This window comes from Hyperoodon ampullatus (genome assembly GCF_949752795.1).
Source record: "Hyperoodon ampullatus genome assembly, chromosome: 8".
Lineage (NCBI taxonomy): Eukaryota > Metazoa > Chordata > Mammalia > Artiodactyla > Ziphiidae > Hyperoodon > Hyperoodon ampullatus.
In genome coordinates this window covers 75,827,693-75,849,697 of record NC_136921.1, presented here as the reverse complement: position 1 = coordinate 75,849,697, position 22,005 = coordinate 75,827,693, and the positions used below count along the sequence as shown (strand labels likewise).

The window sequence follows — 22,005 nt, the reverse complement described above, 5'->3', positions numbered from 1 at the left end:
ATGTTTTCCTATAAGAGTTTTATAGTGTCAGGTCTTACATTTAGGTCTCTAATCCATTTTGAGTTTATTTTTGTGTATGGTGTTAGGGAGTGTTCTAATTTCATTCATTTACATGTAGCTGTCCATTTTTCCCAGCACCATTTATTGAAGAGACTGTCTTTTCTCCATTGTGTATCCTTGCCTCCTTTGTCATAGATTAGTTGACCATGGGTGTGTGGGTTTATCTCTGGGCTTTCTATTCTGTTCCATTGATCTATATTTTTGTTTTTGTGCCAGTACCATATTGTCTTGATGACTGTAGCTTTGTAGTATAGTGTGAAGTCAGGGAGTCTGATTCCTCCAGCTTAGTTTTATTCCCTCAAGACTGCTTTGGCTATTCGGGGTCTTTTGTGTCTCCATACAAATTTTAAGATATTTTATTCTAGTTCTGTAAAAACTGCCATTGGTAATTTGATAGGGATTGCATTGAATCTGTAGATTGCTTTGGATAGTGTGATCATTTTCACAATATTGATTCTACTAATCCAAGAACATGGTATATCTCTCCATCTGTTTGTCTCATCTTTGATTTCTTTCATCAGTGTCTTACAGTTTTCTGAGCACTCCATGCGCTTCTGAAGAACTTTTTGCTAAATTAATCTTTGCTCATTTGTCTCATACTTTTTAGTAACTGCCTTTTTCAGAGAAGTACTATAAATCAATAATTCAAATATATCCTCCTAGGGGTGGTTGTATACATTTTTTCGTGGGTTCTCCCGGATGAAAACTTGTAAGGGGACACCCAACACCTCTTGTTGAAGCAGTTCAAACAAAGGAAGAATTCGACACCAGTCTGAAATGGTAATCTTATTGCCATTAGAAGTAGCCTACTTTCATTTATAGCTTTTCTCTTATTGCAGTTTACTTTTATTTATAGCTTTTCTCCTTCCTAAATCAGATCAGCTAAATCAGAATTTTGTTCTAATTGTAGAAAACAAATTTGTGGTTCACAAATTTACCTAAGGTATACAGTAAAACATACCTAGTTCTCCCACCCAAAATCTAAAATAAATGAACAGATAAGTAATATCTAAAGTACATTATTACAGGGAGAAATTTGAAAAAATGTCCCATGACTTGCCAAGTAGGTGGTTTTTGTGGCTTTATTTTTCTTTTACACACAGAAATTGAAAGCAGACAGACCTTGCAGAATACTTCAGAAACTATGAAGTATCAAAATAATCTGTACAAAATAATTCTGAAGACTCTGACTTGGACTGATGCTCTAAAGGAGTGCCAGAAAGAAAATATGCAGCTGGTGAGCATCACAGACCCTTACGAGCAGGCCTTCCTGACTGTGCAGGCGGTCCTTCATAACTCTTCTTTATGGATTGGACTCTCCAGCCATGACGTAAGTTTTCAGTCCCCACTGCCAGGATTGGGTGATGGAATGTGACATTTTTTATTGCACACAGCATCTCTCATATCAGACTAAAAGAAACCAGAGATCATAAAATCTTACCCCAGTGAATGAATTTCATGAGGTATGTAATTTTTAGCAGCAGTCATCTTTCCACTGTTGAAAGATCAGGTGCTTTATCATTTAGCTTAAGAAAAATGTCTAATGGACATATGTAGCTGAGCACTTCTTTTTATTTATTCCAATCGAAGATGGAGCTGGAATCAGGAGCTGCCATGTCTCCTCAGCTAATGAAAAGAAGAGAGGGAGGGGGGCTTCCCTGGTGGCGCAGTGGTTGAGAGTCCGCCTGCCGATGCGGGGGACACGGGTTCGTGCCCCGGTCCGGGAGGATCCCACATGGAGCGGCTGGGCCTGTGAGCCATGGCTGCTGGGCCTGCGCGTCTGGAGCCTGTGCTCCGCAACGGGAGGGGCCACAGCAGTGAGAGGCCTGCGTACCACAGTAAATAAATAAAAGTTTAAAAAAAAAAAATTCAGATGGGGTTGGGTGAGCAGAAGCCCATGAACGTTATTAAAGGGCTTTTTATCCTTTTCCGAATCAGCAGAGTGAAATTAAGCCACTCTACAAAGGGATTAGAATAGCATTTTGCCATATCTCAAGCCCTGATTTTGGGTACTTCTCATTCATTTCATAGCCCAGCAAAGAATGCTAGTCTCCTATTAATTCCCAGCACTAAACTACATACATGTAGCACAAACAGGAATATTTACGCTACTAAAGCTTTTGGCTATAATTAATAGGGAATCTTTTTTTTTAAATAAAGCTGTAGCATTCCTCTCAGCATTGTAGGCCATTTTTGCCTCTTTTCTGAGCCTTGTATGTAATAAGTTGATGCTCTGCCCACGGAGATGTATTGAAAAGTAAGATATAGGGCTGGTATAAAAGGCTGCATACATTGTGTACTGATGGGGGTGCCATTTATTTATAAAGATTGTGATGTGAATTTTGCTTCCTGCATCTGTGCAGTGTGTGACCCATAAAGCCCTAGTTAGATAAGTGTCACCTAAACCAGTATTCCTAATCCACTCTCAGAGGGAAGGTAATTGGGAGAGTAGGAAAGAAGTGTCCATTGCATTATGAAGCAAACCTGAGTTATGTAGATGGTAGGCTAACCCTCAGTATACCAAGATGGTTTTAGGGCTGCATGGAGAAAATGTGATTGAAGACAATTTAAGTCCTTGCACAAACCCCAAGTTGAACTGGAGAATGGATGAATAAAACTTAAGACGGAGAAGTAAACATTATCTTTGACAAACTTTGGACTTATTACCACCAGCATTTGTCAAAAGCTCAATTAAAAAAGCAGTATTTAGAAATTGCTTGAAGACTAGCTTCTCCAAAATTCTGGATTTTAAAATGTACCCTCAGGTCCAGCCAGATTATCAGCTTGAACTGCTTCCCTAGACCCCACAGTATCAATTCCTTCATAACATTGCTTTACTTCCTTTCTCTTTTGTGTTTGGCATTATGTGAAACCCATCACTGTGTCTCTTGCGCGGGTGGTAATTAAGTTATTACATTTCCTAGTTTTAACCACCTTAAACCTTTTTAAACAAAAGCAATATTGTTGCTGGAGAAAAATCATAAAGTTAGAATAAATTAAAAGAATAAAATTGGAATCACCTATAATCCCAGTATCTAGTCATAAATGTGGTTTAAATATTTGGTATATATCCTTCAAGTTATTTTTCTACGTACATGTATTTATTTTTAAGACACTTCGGATCATACAGTTTTGTAACTTTTTTTCCCCACTTGATGATTTCGGTCTTCTTTCTTATCCTATTTTCAGTTGTCACCTGTGTTTTTCTTTTCCCTTTTGCTCTTTAACATATTAAATTTTACATAGCTCTTTCTTATGTATCTTCATAAGCTGCCTGAAATCTTTGGAACATGGCAGAGTGTAAGTAAATAAAACTTTACATTGAAAGCAATGGGAAGGTTTTGAAAGATTTTAAACATGGTAGTAACAATATCAGATTTTGACTTGAGAAAAACTATGCTGGGCAGAAGCTGGGGAAGGAAGTGAGCAGTCCAGAGATAGAAGACCAGTTAGAGTTTCTTGTAGACATTCATGCAGGAAATGATGTTGGTCTGGACTGAGGCATGTTTACAATGTCTGCAGTGCAGCAGTTCTGGGTTATAGAAGGTCTGGAGTGTGGCTGTGAGAGCAGGTCACTTGAGTACATAGAAGTGAAAGTCCATAGAAGAGGAAGTCAAGAAGGCTTGGGAACGGGGTGAGTCATCCACATGAACATAGACGTCCCTAAGTCAGTGGTAGGACCAGGAAGACAGAGCAAGGCATGGGACACCTCCTTAATAAATATCAGGGAGGAGCAAGGGGGCCAAGACCAAAGTGAATGTCAGAGAGAAGGAAGGACTCTGGGAGTTTGCCAAGACCTCAGTGAATGTCAGAGAAGAAGGGCATAAACCTCAAAGGAAATGACTGAAGGAAATAAAAATACCCACTACCTCATTCTCATGGCTCTGTGATATCTGAGACTAAAAAAAAACAAGCAGCCTTCCCTTGTGGATGCTGAAAGGAACTTATTCTATTAGAAAAGACAGGTTTTAATTAAGATCAATCAAGGTCTAGAATTTAGTGAAGAGATACTTACAGTCTTAATAAAGAGATTTATTGTTCAGTAAAGAGATGGTGGGAGTGGGATGACTTATCTACAAGGAACAAAGTTCCAAAGGCCCAGGGACCTGGGTTCGTTGGGAGTGCAACAAGGGGGAAGGAATCCAGGGTAATACTCAGTACAGGCAACATCACAGGGGCAAAGGGCCACATTTGAGGCCTCTTGGTTTAGAGATTAACTGGCCATAAGTTTACAACTGGAACACTGGTAGAGAACAATTCTGAATGAAACAGTTGGTGGTGTTGAGGTTTGACCACATTTGCTATTTTTGGTTCACTAAGGAGACTGTGAGACTGCATGTGGCCTTTGGCCCAATGTTCCAAATAAACTAGTGATGCAAAATTGCCCCAGGCCTCAGGAAAGCATAGCTCAGTGGGTCAGTGTGGAAGGGCTGGTGCTCTGGCAGCACCACAGAAAAACTCAGGCAGGCCTGTACTTCACAATCCATCCCCTGCACATCTGTACCTACCTTGTTAAGCCTCTCTCAAGACAGGTGGGTGGTCAGGCCCTTATCAGGACATAAAGATAGATGTTCACAGACTTCTAGTGCACAATAGAATGTAGTGAATAAGGAAGTTTCTCTTCAAAGACAAATGTGAAAAGGGTGGTGTGAGATCCACAGGGCCTGAAGGTTTAAGAGGAAGGGAGCTGGCGTCTCTGTAGCTCTTCTTGTGTACCAGCGAGCCACTGACTTAGGTGTTTTACACGTTACCCATTAATTCCAACCCCATGAGATTAAGTGTCACATCCATTTAATAGATGAAGGGGTGGAAAAGTGGCAAGGTAATGCCACAATCAAAAGCTAAAAAGTGACCGAGCCAGAATTCAAAACGAGGTATGCTTAGCTCTAAAGCCCGTGTTCTTTCCACTACTACATATTATCTCTAAGTTAATCAGAGCTTACAGTGGTCCTCACTCCACTTTAGCTTTCTGATTTCCAACAACCAATGGTTCCAATTATGTGTGAGGCAGCAAAGCATAATGGTTCAGACCATGGACTCCAGGGCCTAATGGCCTGGATTTGTATCCCAGCACTGTGGTTTACATTCTGTGTAACTGGCTTCAGTTTTCTCATCTGTAAAATGGATATAATAATAGTACCTATCTCATATGGTTGTTATGAGGATTATATAATATTTGCAGAGTACCTAAAACAGTGCCTGGTGCGTAGTAAGTGCTGTGTAAATATATGCTAAACATAAGATAAAATTAAAAATTATTAGATTGGGACTTCCCTGGTGGAGCAGTGGTTAAGAATCCACCTGCCGGTGCAGGGGACACGGGTTCAAGCCCTGGTCTGGGAAGATCCCACATGCCACGGAGCAGCTAAGCCTGTGCACCACAACTACTGAGCCCACGCACCACAACTACTGAAGCCTGCGTGCCTAGAGCCCATGCTCTGCAACAAAAGAAGCCACCACAATGAGAAGCCCACGCACTGCAATGAAGAGTAGCCCCAGCTTGCCAGAACTAGAGAAAGCCCGTGTGCAGCAACAAAGACCAAACACAGCCAAAAATAAATAAATAAAATAAAACAAATTTAAAAATTATTAGATCGACCATGAGGGTCAAACTCATACAATAGGGATAACATGAAGTATAACCACTTAAGATATATTTCTGCTCCATACAGGATGAACTCAACTTTGGTTGGTCAGATGGGAAACATCTTCAATTTAGTCGCTGGGCTGAAAATAATGAACAACTTGAAGACTGTGTAGTATTAGACACTGATGGATTCTGGAAAACATCTGACTGCGATAATAATCAACCAGGCGCTATTTGCTATTTTTCAGGAAGTATGCTAATTTCAAATATTTTAATTCTTAAATTGTTATCAGTCTCATGAGTAGTGGAATTTTGAGGAAATGGTTTTGTAAAATCTGGTTTTAAAATTATAAAGCAATTATAATCATGTCCTTTTTACAACAAAATCTGTTGTGAAAATTTGTATTTGAGGAGAATTATATGTTAAATATTTTGTCATTAATTTGTTATTTTAGATATGTTTTATCTTTATTTTTGTCAACTGACTATAGTAATTGACCTTTGAGTTTTAAGTCCTTGTTAGCCTCATTTTGCATACATTTTGTGTTTATATTCTTATGGAAAACTTAAATTTTGGGGAATTCTTTTGTAATTCTTATCATCAATGCTTAACATTTCTTTTATGAGTCACTGTTAAGATTCATTTGGTTGCTAACAGTAATTAGCTCACGCTAGCTTAAGCCAAAAGGGAAATTTAGATCCTCAGAAATGGGGATAGAGCTGAGCCTCCCGAGGAAAGGGGATCTCAAAGCCAGAGATGCTGTCTTGCACCTCTCCTTTCTGTTTCTCTCAGTGGATCACTCTTCTCTTTATGTACTTGCTGCTTCTCTCTGCACTTCCTGCTTCTCTCTGCACATGGTGAAACATGGCAGCTCTGCAGCTTTCAATTTTAGCCGTAACTGGAGATGAATTGACTATCTCTGAATTCCACTTTTCAAATCTGAAAAGAATTGAAAGAGAGAATCTGATAGATTAGAGAGAATCTGATAGACTCAGCTTAAGTCAGATATGCCATCTCTAGCCCAGTCAGAGGAAAGTGGTTTTACAGCTTCCAGGGGCCCACATTTGTGGGTTTGTGGTTAGAAAAAAGACTACTTCACAAAGGGAGTGGCTGTGAGCTGGGAGAAATATTGCATAGTCTCTACCATGTGTTGAATCAGTTTGATTGGCTTTGAATAGAGCATATCTCTATTTGCGTCTTTTTGAATCTGTGGCCTTTTCATAAAATGAAAAGAAAAGGCTGAATTCAGATTTTTCTAGATGTCAGATTTTAAATTATTTCTGTTTGCTTTGGTTAAAGCAATAACTTATTTAGAATATCAAGTATTTCATAAAATGTTCTTTTAAAGTTAGAGAAGATATCAGTAACCAGAAAATTGAAGATGAATTCTCAAAGTTATATTTGGGTGCCTATTATTATGTTTGTATAGTTTCTCTGAAATGGCCCCTTGTATTAGAAGTTTGGTGATGCAGGAAGACAGAAACTGCATTTAACCTAATAACACCTCATTTTCCACATTCTTCTACTCATTCCACATCAGGGGAAAGAAAATTGTATTAAATAATTTCCTTCCTACAGAAAGCCAGTTAAGAGGTCACCTTTTATTTGAGCATAAACAGAACAAGCATAACCAGGCTATTATTTCTTGGCTTCCTGAATATTTCCTACAAATAAAGTCTAATTACGATGAACAGGATTTAACATTTATATCTGAAGTTAGAATTCTTACCATTAATTCTTTTTCTAGATGAGACTGAAAAAGAGGTCAAACCAGTTAACAGTGTTCAATGTCCATCTCCTGTTCTAAATACTCCATGGATACCATTTCAGAACTCTTGCTACAATTTCATGATAACAAAGAATAGATATATAGTGACAACACAAGATGAAGTTCATTCTAAATGCCAGACACTGAGTAAGTATGTTGTATGGCCATTATATGTTGCATTATGCTTGTTAGAAAACAAATCTCATCTGAGTGTATTATATTCAATAAATATTTCTAATTAGCGCTAGTAACTAGAACTCAAAAATATTCATCTCCTAATTTCTACATTATCAATGACAAAGTATTAAAATTTGTGTTTAGTTAAAATGGAAAGTACAGGAGTTATCTCCTTTTTTACCCATCCATTAGGGAATTAGTCTCTCTTTACATGTATAAATGGGTTCTACTTAAAAAGAGAAAGAAATGACACTAGAGAGCAGAGAGCTGGATATTAAATCAAGTTAGGCTGTGGGCAAAGAGAAAATAGGTCAGTTTGAGTGGTTGAAAACTTAGATAAGCCAGAAAGAAGCAGCTCTGCTTAAAAGAAATACATATTTCATACTTTCAGCTCTCAGGACTCTCCAGATATTTCCTGTGAGATCCACTGAGGATTTGTGGCTTTTGAACAATGGACCCATCAACTTTGTAGGAAGTTCCTATGGAAAATATCAAACCTTTATTCCCCAAAGTGTGTTCTGTGGAACACTATTCTTGAGATGTTCTGTAAAGAAAAAGATCCTTAGTTAAAGAACAAGGGTGAGAAATACCACACATCTTCACTTCCTTTTAAACATTATCAAATGTGCATTAGCATATACTTTAAGAAATACTGACATGAATGAACTAGTTTACTTTTGGTTAACCAAAATTTGTAAAGTTTTTTTCAATGTAGCTCTTTTCCGAGGAACCCCTGAGGAACACACTTTGGGAAATATTTAACTTTTAAAATCCTGTTATAACAGTGATCGCTAAGGAAAAGGAAGGTCTGTCTTTTAGCCCATCTAAGAGGTTTTTATTTATTATAGTCTTTGACAGTGTGTCATTAATATAGGTGGATTTGTACCAACTCAAAATAAGCCTTAAATGGGGAAAAGTAAAGTGAATCAATGTTTCAATTTCGCCTCTCAGCTACTAGTTTTCCACTATTCTGTGTGACCAAATTTAAGATCAAAATGTTTGAAAACATTTTAACCTATTCATTTAGTACAACAAGATAGTTTTAATTTATATGTCTTTCTTATTTTCTACTATTGTTTAAGTTTTGGAGTGTGTTAAACTGGGAAATAAAAATTACTAAATCTATCAAACAAAGTGTTCTAAATAATTAATTATTTAAATTATTGACTATTTTTTATTTAACAGATCCAAAATCACATATTCTGAGTATTCGAGATGAAAAAGAGAATAACTTTGTTCTTGAGCAGCTTCTACACTACAATTACATGGCTTCGTGGGTCATGTTAGGTATAACTTATGAAAGTAAGTTATAAATCTACTGGTTTTCACTATTTATATTCATAGTTCATTATAAACTACTTGTTTATCAAGCTGTGAAAGTATATTCTTCAGAGTATATGTTAATCAGTATACAAAATTATAATTATGCAGTTAGCATAACTTCATACGAATACCAAGACAGTTTTTGTGTCTCTGCTCTGCGACTAAAATGCCTTTACCACCAAGCTTAGAGTTAAATGGTGGAAAATAATTTCCTTTCTTCACCCTCCCTCCTAGCAGTACAAGACTAACTAAAATGACTGCACTGCTGCATAAATCTCCCATACTTACTTTATATCTCTATGTATGTGGGATGAGTGAGAACAGAAATACACTTCCACTAATGTTGCATCTTTGGTTTTATATCATTGGCTTGGGGTATACATTAGAAAAATGAGACACATAGTCTGCCAATGGGATAGAATATTTGAGATTGCAAATGCCACAAATTCAAGATATAATTGCTATGAAAATTTTTTAAAAATACAGACTCTAATAATAGGGGAAATAAGACCAATTTAGAAAGATACTCAATTAGAGGTGTCCTGAAAATCATAAAGTTTTGGAATTAGAAAAAAAATCACTGTGTGGGCATAAAGCATCAAAATCATACATTCACCCCAAAAAAGGGGCTTAATAAGGGGCACAGGACAATGATAGCTAGAGGTAGTGTAGGCAAAGAAACTTAATTACTCAAATCTGACCATTTTAAAAATAGTCTTCTCTTTGCTATCTAACCTGCCTCTTTCTTAGAATTACTCAGGTTTTTCTTAAATGTTTATGGCTTGCAGATGAGCTAACAAAAATTAAGCTATCAAGTAATGGGTAAGACTTGGGTTGCCAGCTGAAGATGAGTTCATCATGGTAGGACTTAGTTGCCCAATCCTTTTCTCTAATGATGCTTGAACACTCTTAAATTTAGGAATGGAAAAAAATGGAGAGGAACTAGGTAGAAAGTTCCCAAGCTTTACCTGAAAGTGACTGAGGAAACATTGATCCCATGTGGAGCAACAGAAACTATACCCAGGATATAGTTAGAGATTTCAATTGTACCCTTTGCTGTACTTTGTTAGTTATTTTATCAGAAACAACTGAAAATGTATTCTGTATTCTGAAAAGCATTTTCAGATCTGTAGGCTTTCTTTTAATCATCTTAACTTCTTTTATAAAATGTAGTTGTAACAAAACTTCTATTAAAATATACAGACATATGAGAGACATATAGAAAGATATTTCCAGCAAACAGTAAATTTGGCTTAAAACTAATTCTTACTGGCTTAATTTATATCCATAGCAGTTTTGTATCACTTAAATATGCTTAAATACTATTTAATTGTATATACCACCTATACAAAGGATTCTGTTTTTTTTTTAAAGTTCTGACTTCTTCAAAAGTAGGGCCGCGAATAGAAATTACTAAGAGAAGCCATGTGTCAACTGAGAGATATTTCAAGCCAAGTGAAAAAGTGACTCTTTTGTTATAACAACTTTAGAAATATACCATTGCCCATCGCATTGGCCAGAAAATTGTAACTTTATTAACATTTGGGGAGAGGGAAAGAGGGACTCAAAGACATGAGGTGACATAAAGCAGCAAGCAAGAACCAAATCATATGTACCATATTTCTTGTGTATCATGGCTGCAGGCAATGTTTAGGTAGAATGCCTTGGGAGATGGTAATCAGTAAAAGGAAGAAATAACCAGGACAACAAGGAGTATGTGTAGGTAATAATGACATCACTCTTCATACCAATTCATAATTTTAATAGTCCTAGCAACTTGTTTTACCAAAAACTTTAGTAAGGTATATTCATGTAGCATACAATTCAGCCACTTAGGGTGTACAATTTAGTGGCTTTTGGTATACTCACAGGGTTGTGCAACTATCGCTATCCCCCAAAGAAACATCATACCCATTTAGCAGTCCCTCCTCATTCCCCATCCCCTCTCCCAACCCTCAGCAACCACTGATCTATTTTCTGTCTCTACAGATTGCCTACTCTAGACACTTCACGTACGTGAGATCATATAATATGTGACTATTTTGTGACTGGCTTATTCCACTTAGCATAATGGTTTCAAGGTTTATGCACGTGGCACTGTAGCAAGTATCATTCCTTTTTTGGCTGAATAATATCCCGTTGTATGGATATACCACGTTTTATTTATCCATTCATTGGTTGATGGGTATTTAGGTTTTCACTTTTTTGGTTATTATGAATAACATTCATGTACAAGTTTTTATGTGGATATATGTTTTTGTTTCTCTTGGGTATATACCTAGGAGTGGAATTGCTGGGTCTTTGTGTAACCCTTTGAAGAACTAACAGACGGTTTTTCAAAGCTGCTGTACCATTTTCCATTAGGGGTTCCAATTTCTCTATATCATGCCAACAGTTGCTTTTATCTGTTATGTTGATTATAGCCATTCCAGTGGGCATGAAGTGGTGTCTCATTGAGGTTTTTATTTCATATCCCTATTGATTAATGATATTAAACATCGTTTCGTGTGCTTATTGACTATTTGTATGTTATCTTTGGAGAAATCTATATTCTGATCCTTTTCCCATTTTTTAAATTATTTGTCTTTTTTATTATTGAGTTTTAAGCATTTTTTAATGTATTCTGGATATAAGTCCCTTGTCAAAGAAATGATCTGTAAATATTTTCTCTCATCACTTTCTTGTTAGTATAATTTGTAGCACAAAAACTTTAAAAATTTTAATGAAGCCCAGTTTATCTATTTTTTATTTTATCACTTGTGTCTATCGACTTTGCCTATCCTAGGCTCGTGAAGACATACTCCTGTGTTTTCTTCTAAGAGTTTTATAGTTTTAGCTCTTAAATATAGGTCTGTGATCAATTTTGAGTTTTTTGTATGGTGAAAGGAGAAGGTCCAACTTCATTTTTTTTGCATGTAGATATCCTGTTGTCCCAGGAACTATTCTTTCCCCATTGAATTGTCTTGGCACCCTTGCCAAAAATCAATCGACATAAATTGTGCACAGTTTAGGTCCAGAGAAGAGGTTTCTATCACTAGTTTTATATATGTTAATTTTTTAAATAAAATAATTGTGTTAATTTCCGTTACAATTAAACATATATGTAGGAAAAAATGAATATTGGATGAAAAAATAACAAAATGTAAAGTCACTTCAGGATGGTTGAATGATAAGTAAATTTTAATTTTCATGTTTATAATGTATACTTTCTATATTAAAAATAAGCATGGTTTACTGTTATAATTAGAAAATATTTTAGAGGGAAACACATAATGATACAACCTTTTAGAAGCTGGTGAAAGAAGAAAGAAAATTAGTTGAGTTTGAAATATTAACCTCATAAGTGTAATTCAAGTCTTGATTTAATCTCTAAGCATAGAAAAAAGTGTTTCTTTTCTAGATAATTCCCTCATGTGGTCTGATAAGACCACGCTGTCATATACACACTGGAGATCAGGAAGACCAGCTGTAAAAAATGGCAAGTTTTTTGCTGGCTTGAATACTGATGGCTTCTGGGATATTCAAACCTTTAATGTTGTTGAAGACATACTTTACTTTCACCAGCACAGCATTCTGGCTTGCAAAATTGAAATGGGTAAGTATGCTAATGTAGAGTTTCTACTCCAGGGAAGGAGAATGTAAAGTCATTAGCTTCACTAGTGGGAATCATGCAGTTGTACTTTTTGAGTGGCTCCCTTGTATTCGGTCCTATGAGAGGCGCTGTAGACATCACAGAGGAAGGAAAAGACATACTCCCTGGTGTCATGGTCTTGATCTCAAGGAATAAAATGTAGTTGGGGAGACAGCATTAAAAGTTTATCACTGTTTTATGCAGGTTAGTCTTAGCTTATTTGGTACAGGCTTACATTTGTTGGGAAGTCAAAAGAGACCAATGAAAACAGGAAAAACTTGGTTGGGCCTTGAAGGATGGATAAGATTTCTATAAATAAGGAAATGTGTTTGGGTAGAGTTTTGAGATTCCAGGCTGAAAGTGAATGTCTCTCAACCCTGCCTAATTCCTTAAATACGTGTATTTTTAAATGCATGTCAGATTTAAATTTTTCACAGCTTAAAAACTGTTCCTACGGCCATTCTGCTCTAAGCCCTCTGCTAACATGGAGCCCATCACAGTTGCATCCAGGCCCATTTTCTCCCTTCATAGTCCTGCAGAATAACTTTCTGATGCACCATTTCCATCAACAATCTCCAGGGATTCCCTATTATTAATTGCTTTGAGTTCATGTAAGCTTTTGAGACTTTTTAGAAACCAGAGTCTATTCTAAAATTCTAGGTTTTCTCCCAGTCTCCATTTTTTTCCCCATTTTTGGTTCAGTAAGTATCTTTTCCTGTCAGGCTGATCTCTTCACTGTCCCATGTACAGTGTATACCCATTCTCATTTGCACCTTTATTTATTTTTTTTCCTGTCATGATGTCTTCTACCTTCTTTTTTCTTTCCTTTTTAAATAAATTTTCATTTTAGAATAGTTTTATATTTACAGAAAAGTCACAAAGATAGTACAGAGAGTTCCCATATACACCATAACCAGTTTCCCCTGTTGTTGACATCTAACATTAGTATGGTACACTTGTCACAACAAATAAACCAATGTTGGTAAATTATTATTACCTAAAGTCCATACCTTGTTCAGATTTTCTTAGTTTTTACTTTATGTTGGTTTTCTGTTCAGGAATTCATCCAGGATACCACGTTACACTTGGTCTTCATGTCTTTTTAGGTTCTTCTCAGCTGTGATAGTTTCTCAGATTTTCTTGCTTTTTTTGACAGTTTCACGGGGCACTGGTCATGTGTTTTGTAGAATGTCCCTCAGTTTGGGTTGGCTGATGTTTTTCTCATGATTAAACTGGGGTTATGAGTTTGGGGTTTAGGGAAAAAAACACAGAGGTAAAATGCCATTCTCATCACATCCTGTGAAGGGTATATTCTGTCAGCATGACTTACTTATCACTGTTGATTTTAACCTTGATCACCTGGGTCTAGGTAACTTTCATTAGCTTTCTCCACTGCAGAGTTACTATTCTTCCCCCTTTCCATATCGTACTCTTTGTAAGGAAGTTACCATACTCAGTCCTTACTTGTGGAATGCAGAGTTATTCTCTACCTTCCTGAGGTGGGAAGTATCTATACTTGGAATTCTACACAGGAGATTTGTCTATTCGCTCCCATTAAAAAAATTTTATTTTGTCATTTATTTATATCAGCACAGGCTCATGGTTATTTATTTTATACTTTGGGTTATAAGCTAATAGACTATATTATTTAATATTTTGCTCAAATTGTTTCAGATTTGGCCTTTGGGAGCTCTTTTACTTGGCTTCTGTGTCCTTTTGAAATACCCTCATCATTGTGGTTTTGTTATTACTGTTGTTTGTTTTTAGCTGACTTTCTGGTTACCTTATTTCTTTTTAGTCCTAATTTCAGCTAACCTCAAGTCTGGAGATCTAATTTATCAAGCAGGTTTTCTGACTCCCTTAATTCAGATGACTCTTTCTTTCTCTAGTCAGTCACACATATTTTTTTTTTTTTTTTTTTTTTTTTTTTTTTTTTTTTTTGCGGTAAGCGGGCCTCTCACTGTTGTGGCCTCTCCCGCTGCAGAGCACAGGCTCCGGACGCGCAGGCTCAGCGGCCATGGCTCACGGGCCCAGCCACTCCGCGGCATGTGGGATCTTCCCAGACCGGGGCACGAACCCGCGTCCCCTGCATCATCAGGCGGACTCTCAACCACTGCGCCACCAGGGAAGCCCAGTCACACATATTTTAGTGGTTAATTGTTTTGCCCTCATTTCAGGTGTTGTTGTTTTCTGTGCCCAACTAATATGTGAGCTCCTTAAATAAAAGACAATGTTTATGCCTTTTTTAAATCACTCAGACAATTGTAATAGTGAAGAGCCTATTATATGTGTGTGGCTATAAGAAAAAGAAAGTATGCATTTGACCTCCCTTATTAATAAGAGGCCCAGTTTTATTTATTTATTTATTTATTTATTTATTTATTTATTTAAAAGTATCTGATCAAGGCTATCCAAGGGTTCAGGGGAGGAAGGTTTTTTTTTTAATATTTATTTATTTATTTATTTTTGGCTGTGTTGGGTCTTCGTTTCTGTGCGTGGGCTTTCTCTAGTTGTGGCAAGCAGGGACCACTCATCATCGTAGTGTGCGGGCCTCTCACTGTCGCGGCATCTGTTGTTGCGGAGCACAGGCTCCAGACACGCAGGCTCAGTAATTGTGGCTCACGGGCCCAGTTGCTCCATGGCATGTGGACTCTTCCCAGACCAGGGCTCGAACCTGTGTCCCCTGCACTGGCAGGCAGATTCTCAACCACTGTGCCACCAGGGAAGCCCCAGTTTTATTTAACTTTTGAAATGATTGCATGTCCAACCTTACCCAAAGTATGTATTTTGAATAATTTCAATTTAATCACTAACACCTTTAATTTAAATATTACAGTTGACTACAAAGAAGACTATAATACTACTCTGCCACGGTTTATTCCACATAAAGATGGTATTTATAATGTTATTCAAAAAAGGGTAACATGGTATGAAGCATTAAATACATGTTCTCAAAGTGGAGGTCATTTGGCAAGTGTTCATGACCAAAATGGCCAGCTTTTTCTGGAAGATATCGTGAAGCGTGATGGATTTCCACTGTGGGTTGGGCTCTCAAGTCATGATGTAAGTCTTGTTTTGTTTTCCAGAAATTTTCCAAATATGTTAGAGGGTTGGAAATTTGAGCATAAGATATTAATTCAAAGTATAACATCAGATTAAGTCCTCGGATTACATTTGCATCCCATAGTGCTTTCTATCTTTTCACAACATAGAGCAAATGGAAAATTATATTCTAGAGTGAGCTAGGCAAGTGGCCAGAACTGCAGCTGCCCTAGACACTGCCAAGCCATCCCAAGGGCTTAGTAGATTAATGTCTCAACAACAGCCCTGTAACTTATTTGGGATAGACCAGTTGGAGAGCTGGTGAAAAGGGAATAGCACAGGATCAGAAAAACCTGAGTTCCAATACGAGTGGCAGGTCTCCTGTTTACATGTTGGGTGATCACAAGCAAGTTATTAAACCTTTGCAAGCTTATTTCCTCATCTGTAAAATTGGGGTGATAATATTTTCCTTAATAGAGGATTATTAGCACAAAATTTCTACTGTATAAGGTGCCAAGTAAAACTCTTAACATTAGGACTAATAGATGTATATTTTCTCCCCACTTTCCCCCTAGAAATTAACACTATTTGAAAATAATCTTCTGCAGGTAAACACGTCTTTTGTACCACTATTCGAACCCTATTCATTAGTATATTCATGTACTGATAATGATGTCTAGTATACAAAAAATAGACATCTATTGAGATTAGAATTGAAGGCCTAATTTAAATAATCTTTAGAACAAAGTGGGGAAAATAAAAGGATGGCAAATTAGGATTATAGAATCGAGGACAAGTCAAAACTAATCTCCCCGTATGAGTTTCTTGGGAAGTATTTTTCTCTTCCAGACCCCTGCTGCTTGATGACTTATGTAATATGAAAAAATCTAGCCAGAGACACAAAGCACAAAACTATAAAACATAAAAGACAATATTTAGAATAATGTGAAGGTTGAGACTGTAAATCTGTAATTGTGACAAATGGAAGACATTTGCATGTCATTTAATTTCAAGTGTTATATAAACTCATCCTTTAAATAAAAAAACCAAATCTAGAGATAGAGTATAGTAACCCTGTCTCTAAATTTAAAGTCCTATTTAAATTATGCCAGAGCAAGTGTCTCAAATCAATGCATCAAAAATAAATCCCTGATATTACAAGTAGGTCCAGATCTACAATACTTGCAAGCAAATAATTAACACTCCATCCCTGTATTTTTTTTTTTTTTTTTTTTTTTTTTGCGGTACACGGGCCTCTCACTGTTGTGGCCTCTCCCGTTGCGGAGCACAGGCTCCGGACGCGCAGGCTCAGCGGCCATGGCTCACGGGCCCAGCCGCTCCGCAGCATGTGGGATCTTCCCGGACCAGGGCATGAACCCGTGTCCCCTGCATCGGCAGGCGGGCTCTCAACCACTGCGCCACCAGGGAAGCCCCCATCCCTGTATTTTTTAAAGCATGCATGTTCTTCTTAATGTTCTTTTTGAAGTCATACATCTGAATTCAAGTTATCTCTATTATTCTTAACACAGGGAAGTGAATCAAGTTTTGAATGGTCTGATGGCAGTGCCTTTGACTATATCCCATGGAAAGATAAAAAATCTGCTGGAAATTGTGTTGTCTTGGATCCAAAAGGAATTTGGAAACATGAAAAATGCAACTCTGTTAAGGATGGTGCTATTTGTTTTAAACCTACAAAATGTAAGACTTGATTTCAAATAACTGTATATTTACTAAAACATGACATTTATTTTATGCACATGATTAAATACTCAAAGGAACTTTTTGTAGATTTTAAATAAGGTTTATTCACAAGTCCTATCAAAATACTTTTGATACTTTGTGAAGAGAAACAAATATGATATGCCCATTGAGGGAATTTGTTCTCAAGACTTTCAGTTGTTCTGTCACTAGATGAGTTTTACTCTAGAATTTGTGAATTTTAATTTCACTTAGCAATGTTTTTCAAAGGCTGAGATGCTCCTTTAAAAAAAGGGTTCCACAGCATAGAAATTTGGGAAATACCTCTATGATATACCATATTGATGGCTCTGAAAGTTTCTATAGTAAAGAGTCTCTATAGTAAAGAAATGTTTTGTGTAACTAAACGTTTTCCAAACATATAGGATCCTTAAAATCTAAGGAAAGAGCCCCTTCCATCAGGGGCTGGACCTGGGGTCATCCCTGGTGGGCGGAGTATGAATCTTGATGAAGAGCACAAGAACCTACAGCACAAGCTGCAGAGACCCTCTGGGCAGGCCACGAGATGGTGGCCATGTGGTTATCTGAAGCTTCTGGTTCTCACTGGTTCTCTCAGTGCTTACCATCTTTTCTGCTCTGAAGAATCCTCAAGAGAAGATTTAACATTTGGAATTTCAACAGATTTAAGCAGAAGAAAATGTGAACACCTTATCTAGATATACAAGTGAATACAAGAAAAGGAGAATGATATAGAGAATGAGGAATAAAGACACAATCAAGAGCTGACATCTTAGTTGTTAGGTATAGAAAATAAATTTAATCTTTTAGAAAAACAATTGAAACACAGGAGAAATATGATAAAGCATGTAGAAATGGAGAGGACATCTGTGTTAGGGAAACAGACTTTATAGGATAAAGGAGAATGACAACAGCTCAAACACAAATTCAGTGATGTACTGGGTTGAATGGCATTCCCCAAAATGCATGTCCACCCAGAACCTCAGAATGTGACCTTATTTAGAAATAGTCTTTACAGAGGTAGTTAGTTACGATAAGGTCATACTGGATTAGGATGGACCCTAAATCCAATGACTGATGTTCTTATAAGAGGAGAGACTCAGACACACAGGAAGAAGGCCATTTGATAACAGAGGCAGAGATTGCAGTGATGCAGCTACAAGCCAAGGATTGCCAGCAACCACGAGAAGCTAGGAGAGAGGCATGAAACAGATCCTTCCTCAGAGCCTCTAGAAAGAACCAACCCTGCTAACACCTTATTTTCAGACTTCTAGTCTCCAGAACTATGAGAGAATAAATTTCTGTCGTTTTAAGTCAACAAGTTTATGCTAATTTATTATGGCAGCCCTGGGAAACGAATACAAGTGCAAACTTAAACTGGATCTTAAAAAGAAAATAACAAGTACTGGTGAGGATGTGGAGAAATTGGAACCCTTGTGCATTGCTGGTGGGACTATAAAATGGTGTGTAGCCACTGTAGAAAATGGTATGATGACTCCTCAAAAAATTTAACATAGAATTACTGTATGATCCAGCAATCCCACATCTGGGTATGTACCCAAAAGAAGTGAAAACAGGGACTCAAACAGATATTTGTAAAACCATGTTCATAGCAGCACTATTCACAATAGCCAAAAGGTAGAAGCAACTCAAGTGTCCATTGATAGACGAATAGATAAGCAAAATGTGCTGTGTACATCCTGTGGAATATTATTCAGCCTTAAAAAGAATGGAAATTCTGACACATAATGTGACATGGATGAACCTTGAAGACATTAACATTATGTTTAGTGAAATAAGCCAGTCACAAAAGGACAAATACTGTATGATTCCACTTATATGAGGTACCTAGAGTTGCCAAATTCACAGGGACATAAAGTAGAATGGTGGTTGTGAGGAGGAGGGAGGAATGAGGAGTTATTATTTAATGGGAACAAAGTTTCAATTTTGCAAGATGAAAAAATTTTGGAGGTGGATGGTGGTGGTGTTTGCACAATAACGTGAATGTACTTAATGCCACTGAACAGTACAGTTAAAAATAGTTATAGTGGTAAATTTTATGTGGCGTGTATTTTACCCTTTGAAAAAAGTTGAATCTTCTTGACAGGAATATAACAAACTTACCACAATGCAAGAGTTGGAAGCAAAACTTCATGAAGAACAGTAAGGAAAGAAAATGTATGCAGTCTAAAACAGCCCAGTTGCAGCCTGGACTAGAAACAAACAGACTTTGAAGATAAGGCATTTCCATATGTTCCCAGTGTAAGAAGAATTTTTTAAAGCCAGCCCATTCATAAAAGTCCACTTGTCCTAGCCATGCACTGGTAGCCAATGTTCAACATGTTTTGCATCTAATGAAGCAACACACATTACTGCCTGTGCAATGAAGGAGTAGTCAGCTGTATATTTTTGGCAAAGAAACTATATTCACAATGTGGTAGAATCAAGAGCTTGCTAATACCATCTTCCTCCTCCGGCAGCATTAATGAAGAATTGTCACAAGTCTTACAGGCTTTGCAGATGACCAAACGTCATCTGCAACTAGGAAACTTACCCAGGAGTAATCAATTGTCAAACTGAAGGAAGACTTAGAACTCAAACTAGTGGCATTGGTGGGAAGTAAGGAGGCAGAAGCCAATCAAATAACTAGATTTCAAAAAAGAACAAGCCCAGGTGGAGAAACAGAGGATAGAGAAGCAGAAGGAGGAATGGAGAGCCATCCTGAAGTCTCCTGATGAAGAAAGAAAGGACAGCAGCCATTCTTCTGGAATCATAGGGATCATAAATAAAAAGAATTCTTCCAAACTGTGACAAGGAGAAAAAAGCAGAAGAGGCCTTCACTGACTGAAGGATACGCAGACCATACATAATGCATACAGAACAATGGTTTGGGTTGAGATTACTGGCCATACGAGGTCAGATATTTGATTCAGATAATCTGTACCCCACCAACAGGATGCCAGCAATTTACTTTCCATTTCTCATACTCTCTTCTGTTGGAATTAACAATGGTCTTAAGGGGCACAGGCTTCATTACATAGGCTTCTTGTGTTACCCAGCACAATTAAAAATTAAAGAGTTTAAATGGAAACGAGGGGAATTGTTAAGAGCTGCGAAGCCACACTTACTTTTTTTGTTTGAGACAGATTTTGCTGTGCTGATCTTTGTGCTTTGTAAACAAATTACCAAATTTTCACTTGTGGGTGTGATTTTTTTTATGGCAAGTTACAACTACGTTTTTATTATTACTATAAAAAGGAATCCAAAGAAATAAAGAATTTTAATTATTATTTCAAAGTAGTTACAGGTCTACCCAGGCTGTCTTTTCTTCTTCTCCTAATCTGTCTTTCCAACTGTTTTTACTTTAGTCTAAATTCATCTTAGAGGGCTAAGTACTTTCCTCTGTATTCTCAGTTTTAAAAATGGTATTCCAAAAACTAACAAGAATGCAAGTGTGGGCTGCAGCTCTCTCCGATGTGTATTGAGTTGAATGCTTCTTACCCACAGGAACCACAGTGTCAACCACAGTGTCAGTGACATTTAATGAGATTTTAAAAGTCAGTCATTTTTTTCTGTGCATTTTCACAGTTATGTCTAACATTTTTACAGCTAAAGAGGTGTCCTCTCATACATACTCATCAAGATGTCCAGCAGTAAAAGGGAATGAGTCACAGTGGATTCAGTACAGGGACCACTGTTACACATCTGATCAGGCATTGCACAGTTTCTCAGAAGCCAGACGGTTTTGTTCAGAGCTTGGTAAGTTAAAATGTGTTGACTTTCTTTGACTTAGTAATTTAATCACTGGAATTTTTCTTAGCGAAACCCTTTAAAACAAAGATTATATTTTTGAAAATATTTCTAAAGCACTGACTAATTATAATAGCATTATTATGCAGTTGCCAAGTGGTGGGGAAATGGTTAAGTATTTTATGATATATGAGCTCAATGTAATATTGAAATAGCCATTAAAAATGATCAGTGTCAGACCTAGGGACACATACAGACTGAAAGTGAGGGGATGGAAAAAGGTATTCCATGCAAATGGAAATCAAAAGAAAGCTGAAGTAGCAATTCTCATATCAGACAAAATAGACTTTAAAGTAAAGACTGTTACAAGAGACAAAGAAGGACACTATATAAGGATCAAAGGATTAATCCAAGAAGAAGATATAACAATTATAAATATTTATGCACCCAACATAGGAGCACCTCAATATATAAGGCAAATGCTAACAGCCATAAAAGGGGAAATCGACAATAACACAATAATAGTAGGGGACATTAACACCCCACTTTCACCAATGGACAGATCATCCCAAATGAAAATACATAAGGAAACACAAGCTTTAAATGACACATTAAACAAGATGGACTTAATTGATATTTATAGGACATTCCATCCAAAAACAACAGAATACACTTTCTTCTCAAGTGCTCATGGAACATTCTCCAGGATAGAGCATATCTTGGGTCACACATCAAGCCTTGGTAAATTTAAGAAAATTGAAATCATATCAAGTATCTTTTCTGACCACAACGCTATGAGACTAGATATCAATTACAGGAAGAAACCTGTAAAAAATACAAACACATGGAGTCTAAACAATATGCACTAAATAAACAAGAGATCACTGAACAAATCAAAGAGGAAATCAAAAAATACCTAGAAATAAATGACAATGAAAACACGACGACCC

General features: G+C 37.0%; 1 protein-coding gene across 2 annotated transcripts in view; it reads left to right on the top strand.

Moving 5' to 3' along the window:
* Positions 1-22,005, top strand: part of LOC307057309 (CD302 antigen) — a gene marked incomplete at both ends in the record, with an annotated part of 126,404 nt that overhangs the window by 62,169 nt on the left and 42,230 nt on the right. For both annotated transcript variants that reach the window (XM_079710468.1, XM_079710469.1), the window contains 8 exons: positions 1,164-1,390; positions 5,733-5,898; positions 7,396-7,563; positions 8,779-8,895; positions 12,317-12,511; positions 15,384-15,610; positions 17,119-17,287; positions 20,915-21,064. In XM_079710468.1, coding sequence (XP_079566594.1) covers positions 1,164-1,390; positions 5,733-5,898; positions 7,396-7,563; positions 8,779-8,895; positions 12,317-12,511; positions 15,384-15,610; positions 17,119-17,287; positions 20,915-21,064 — 1,419 coding nt within the window. The remainder of the gene's footprint in view (positions 1-1,163; positions 1,391-5,732; positions 5,899-7,395; positions 7,564-8,778; positions 8,896-12,316; positions 12,512-15,383; positions 15,611-17,118; positions 17,288-20,914; positions 21,065-22,005) is intronic.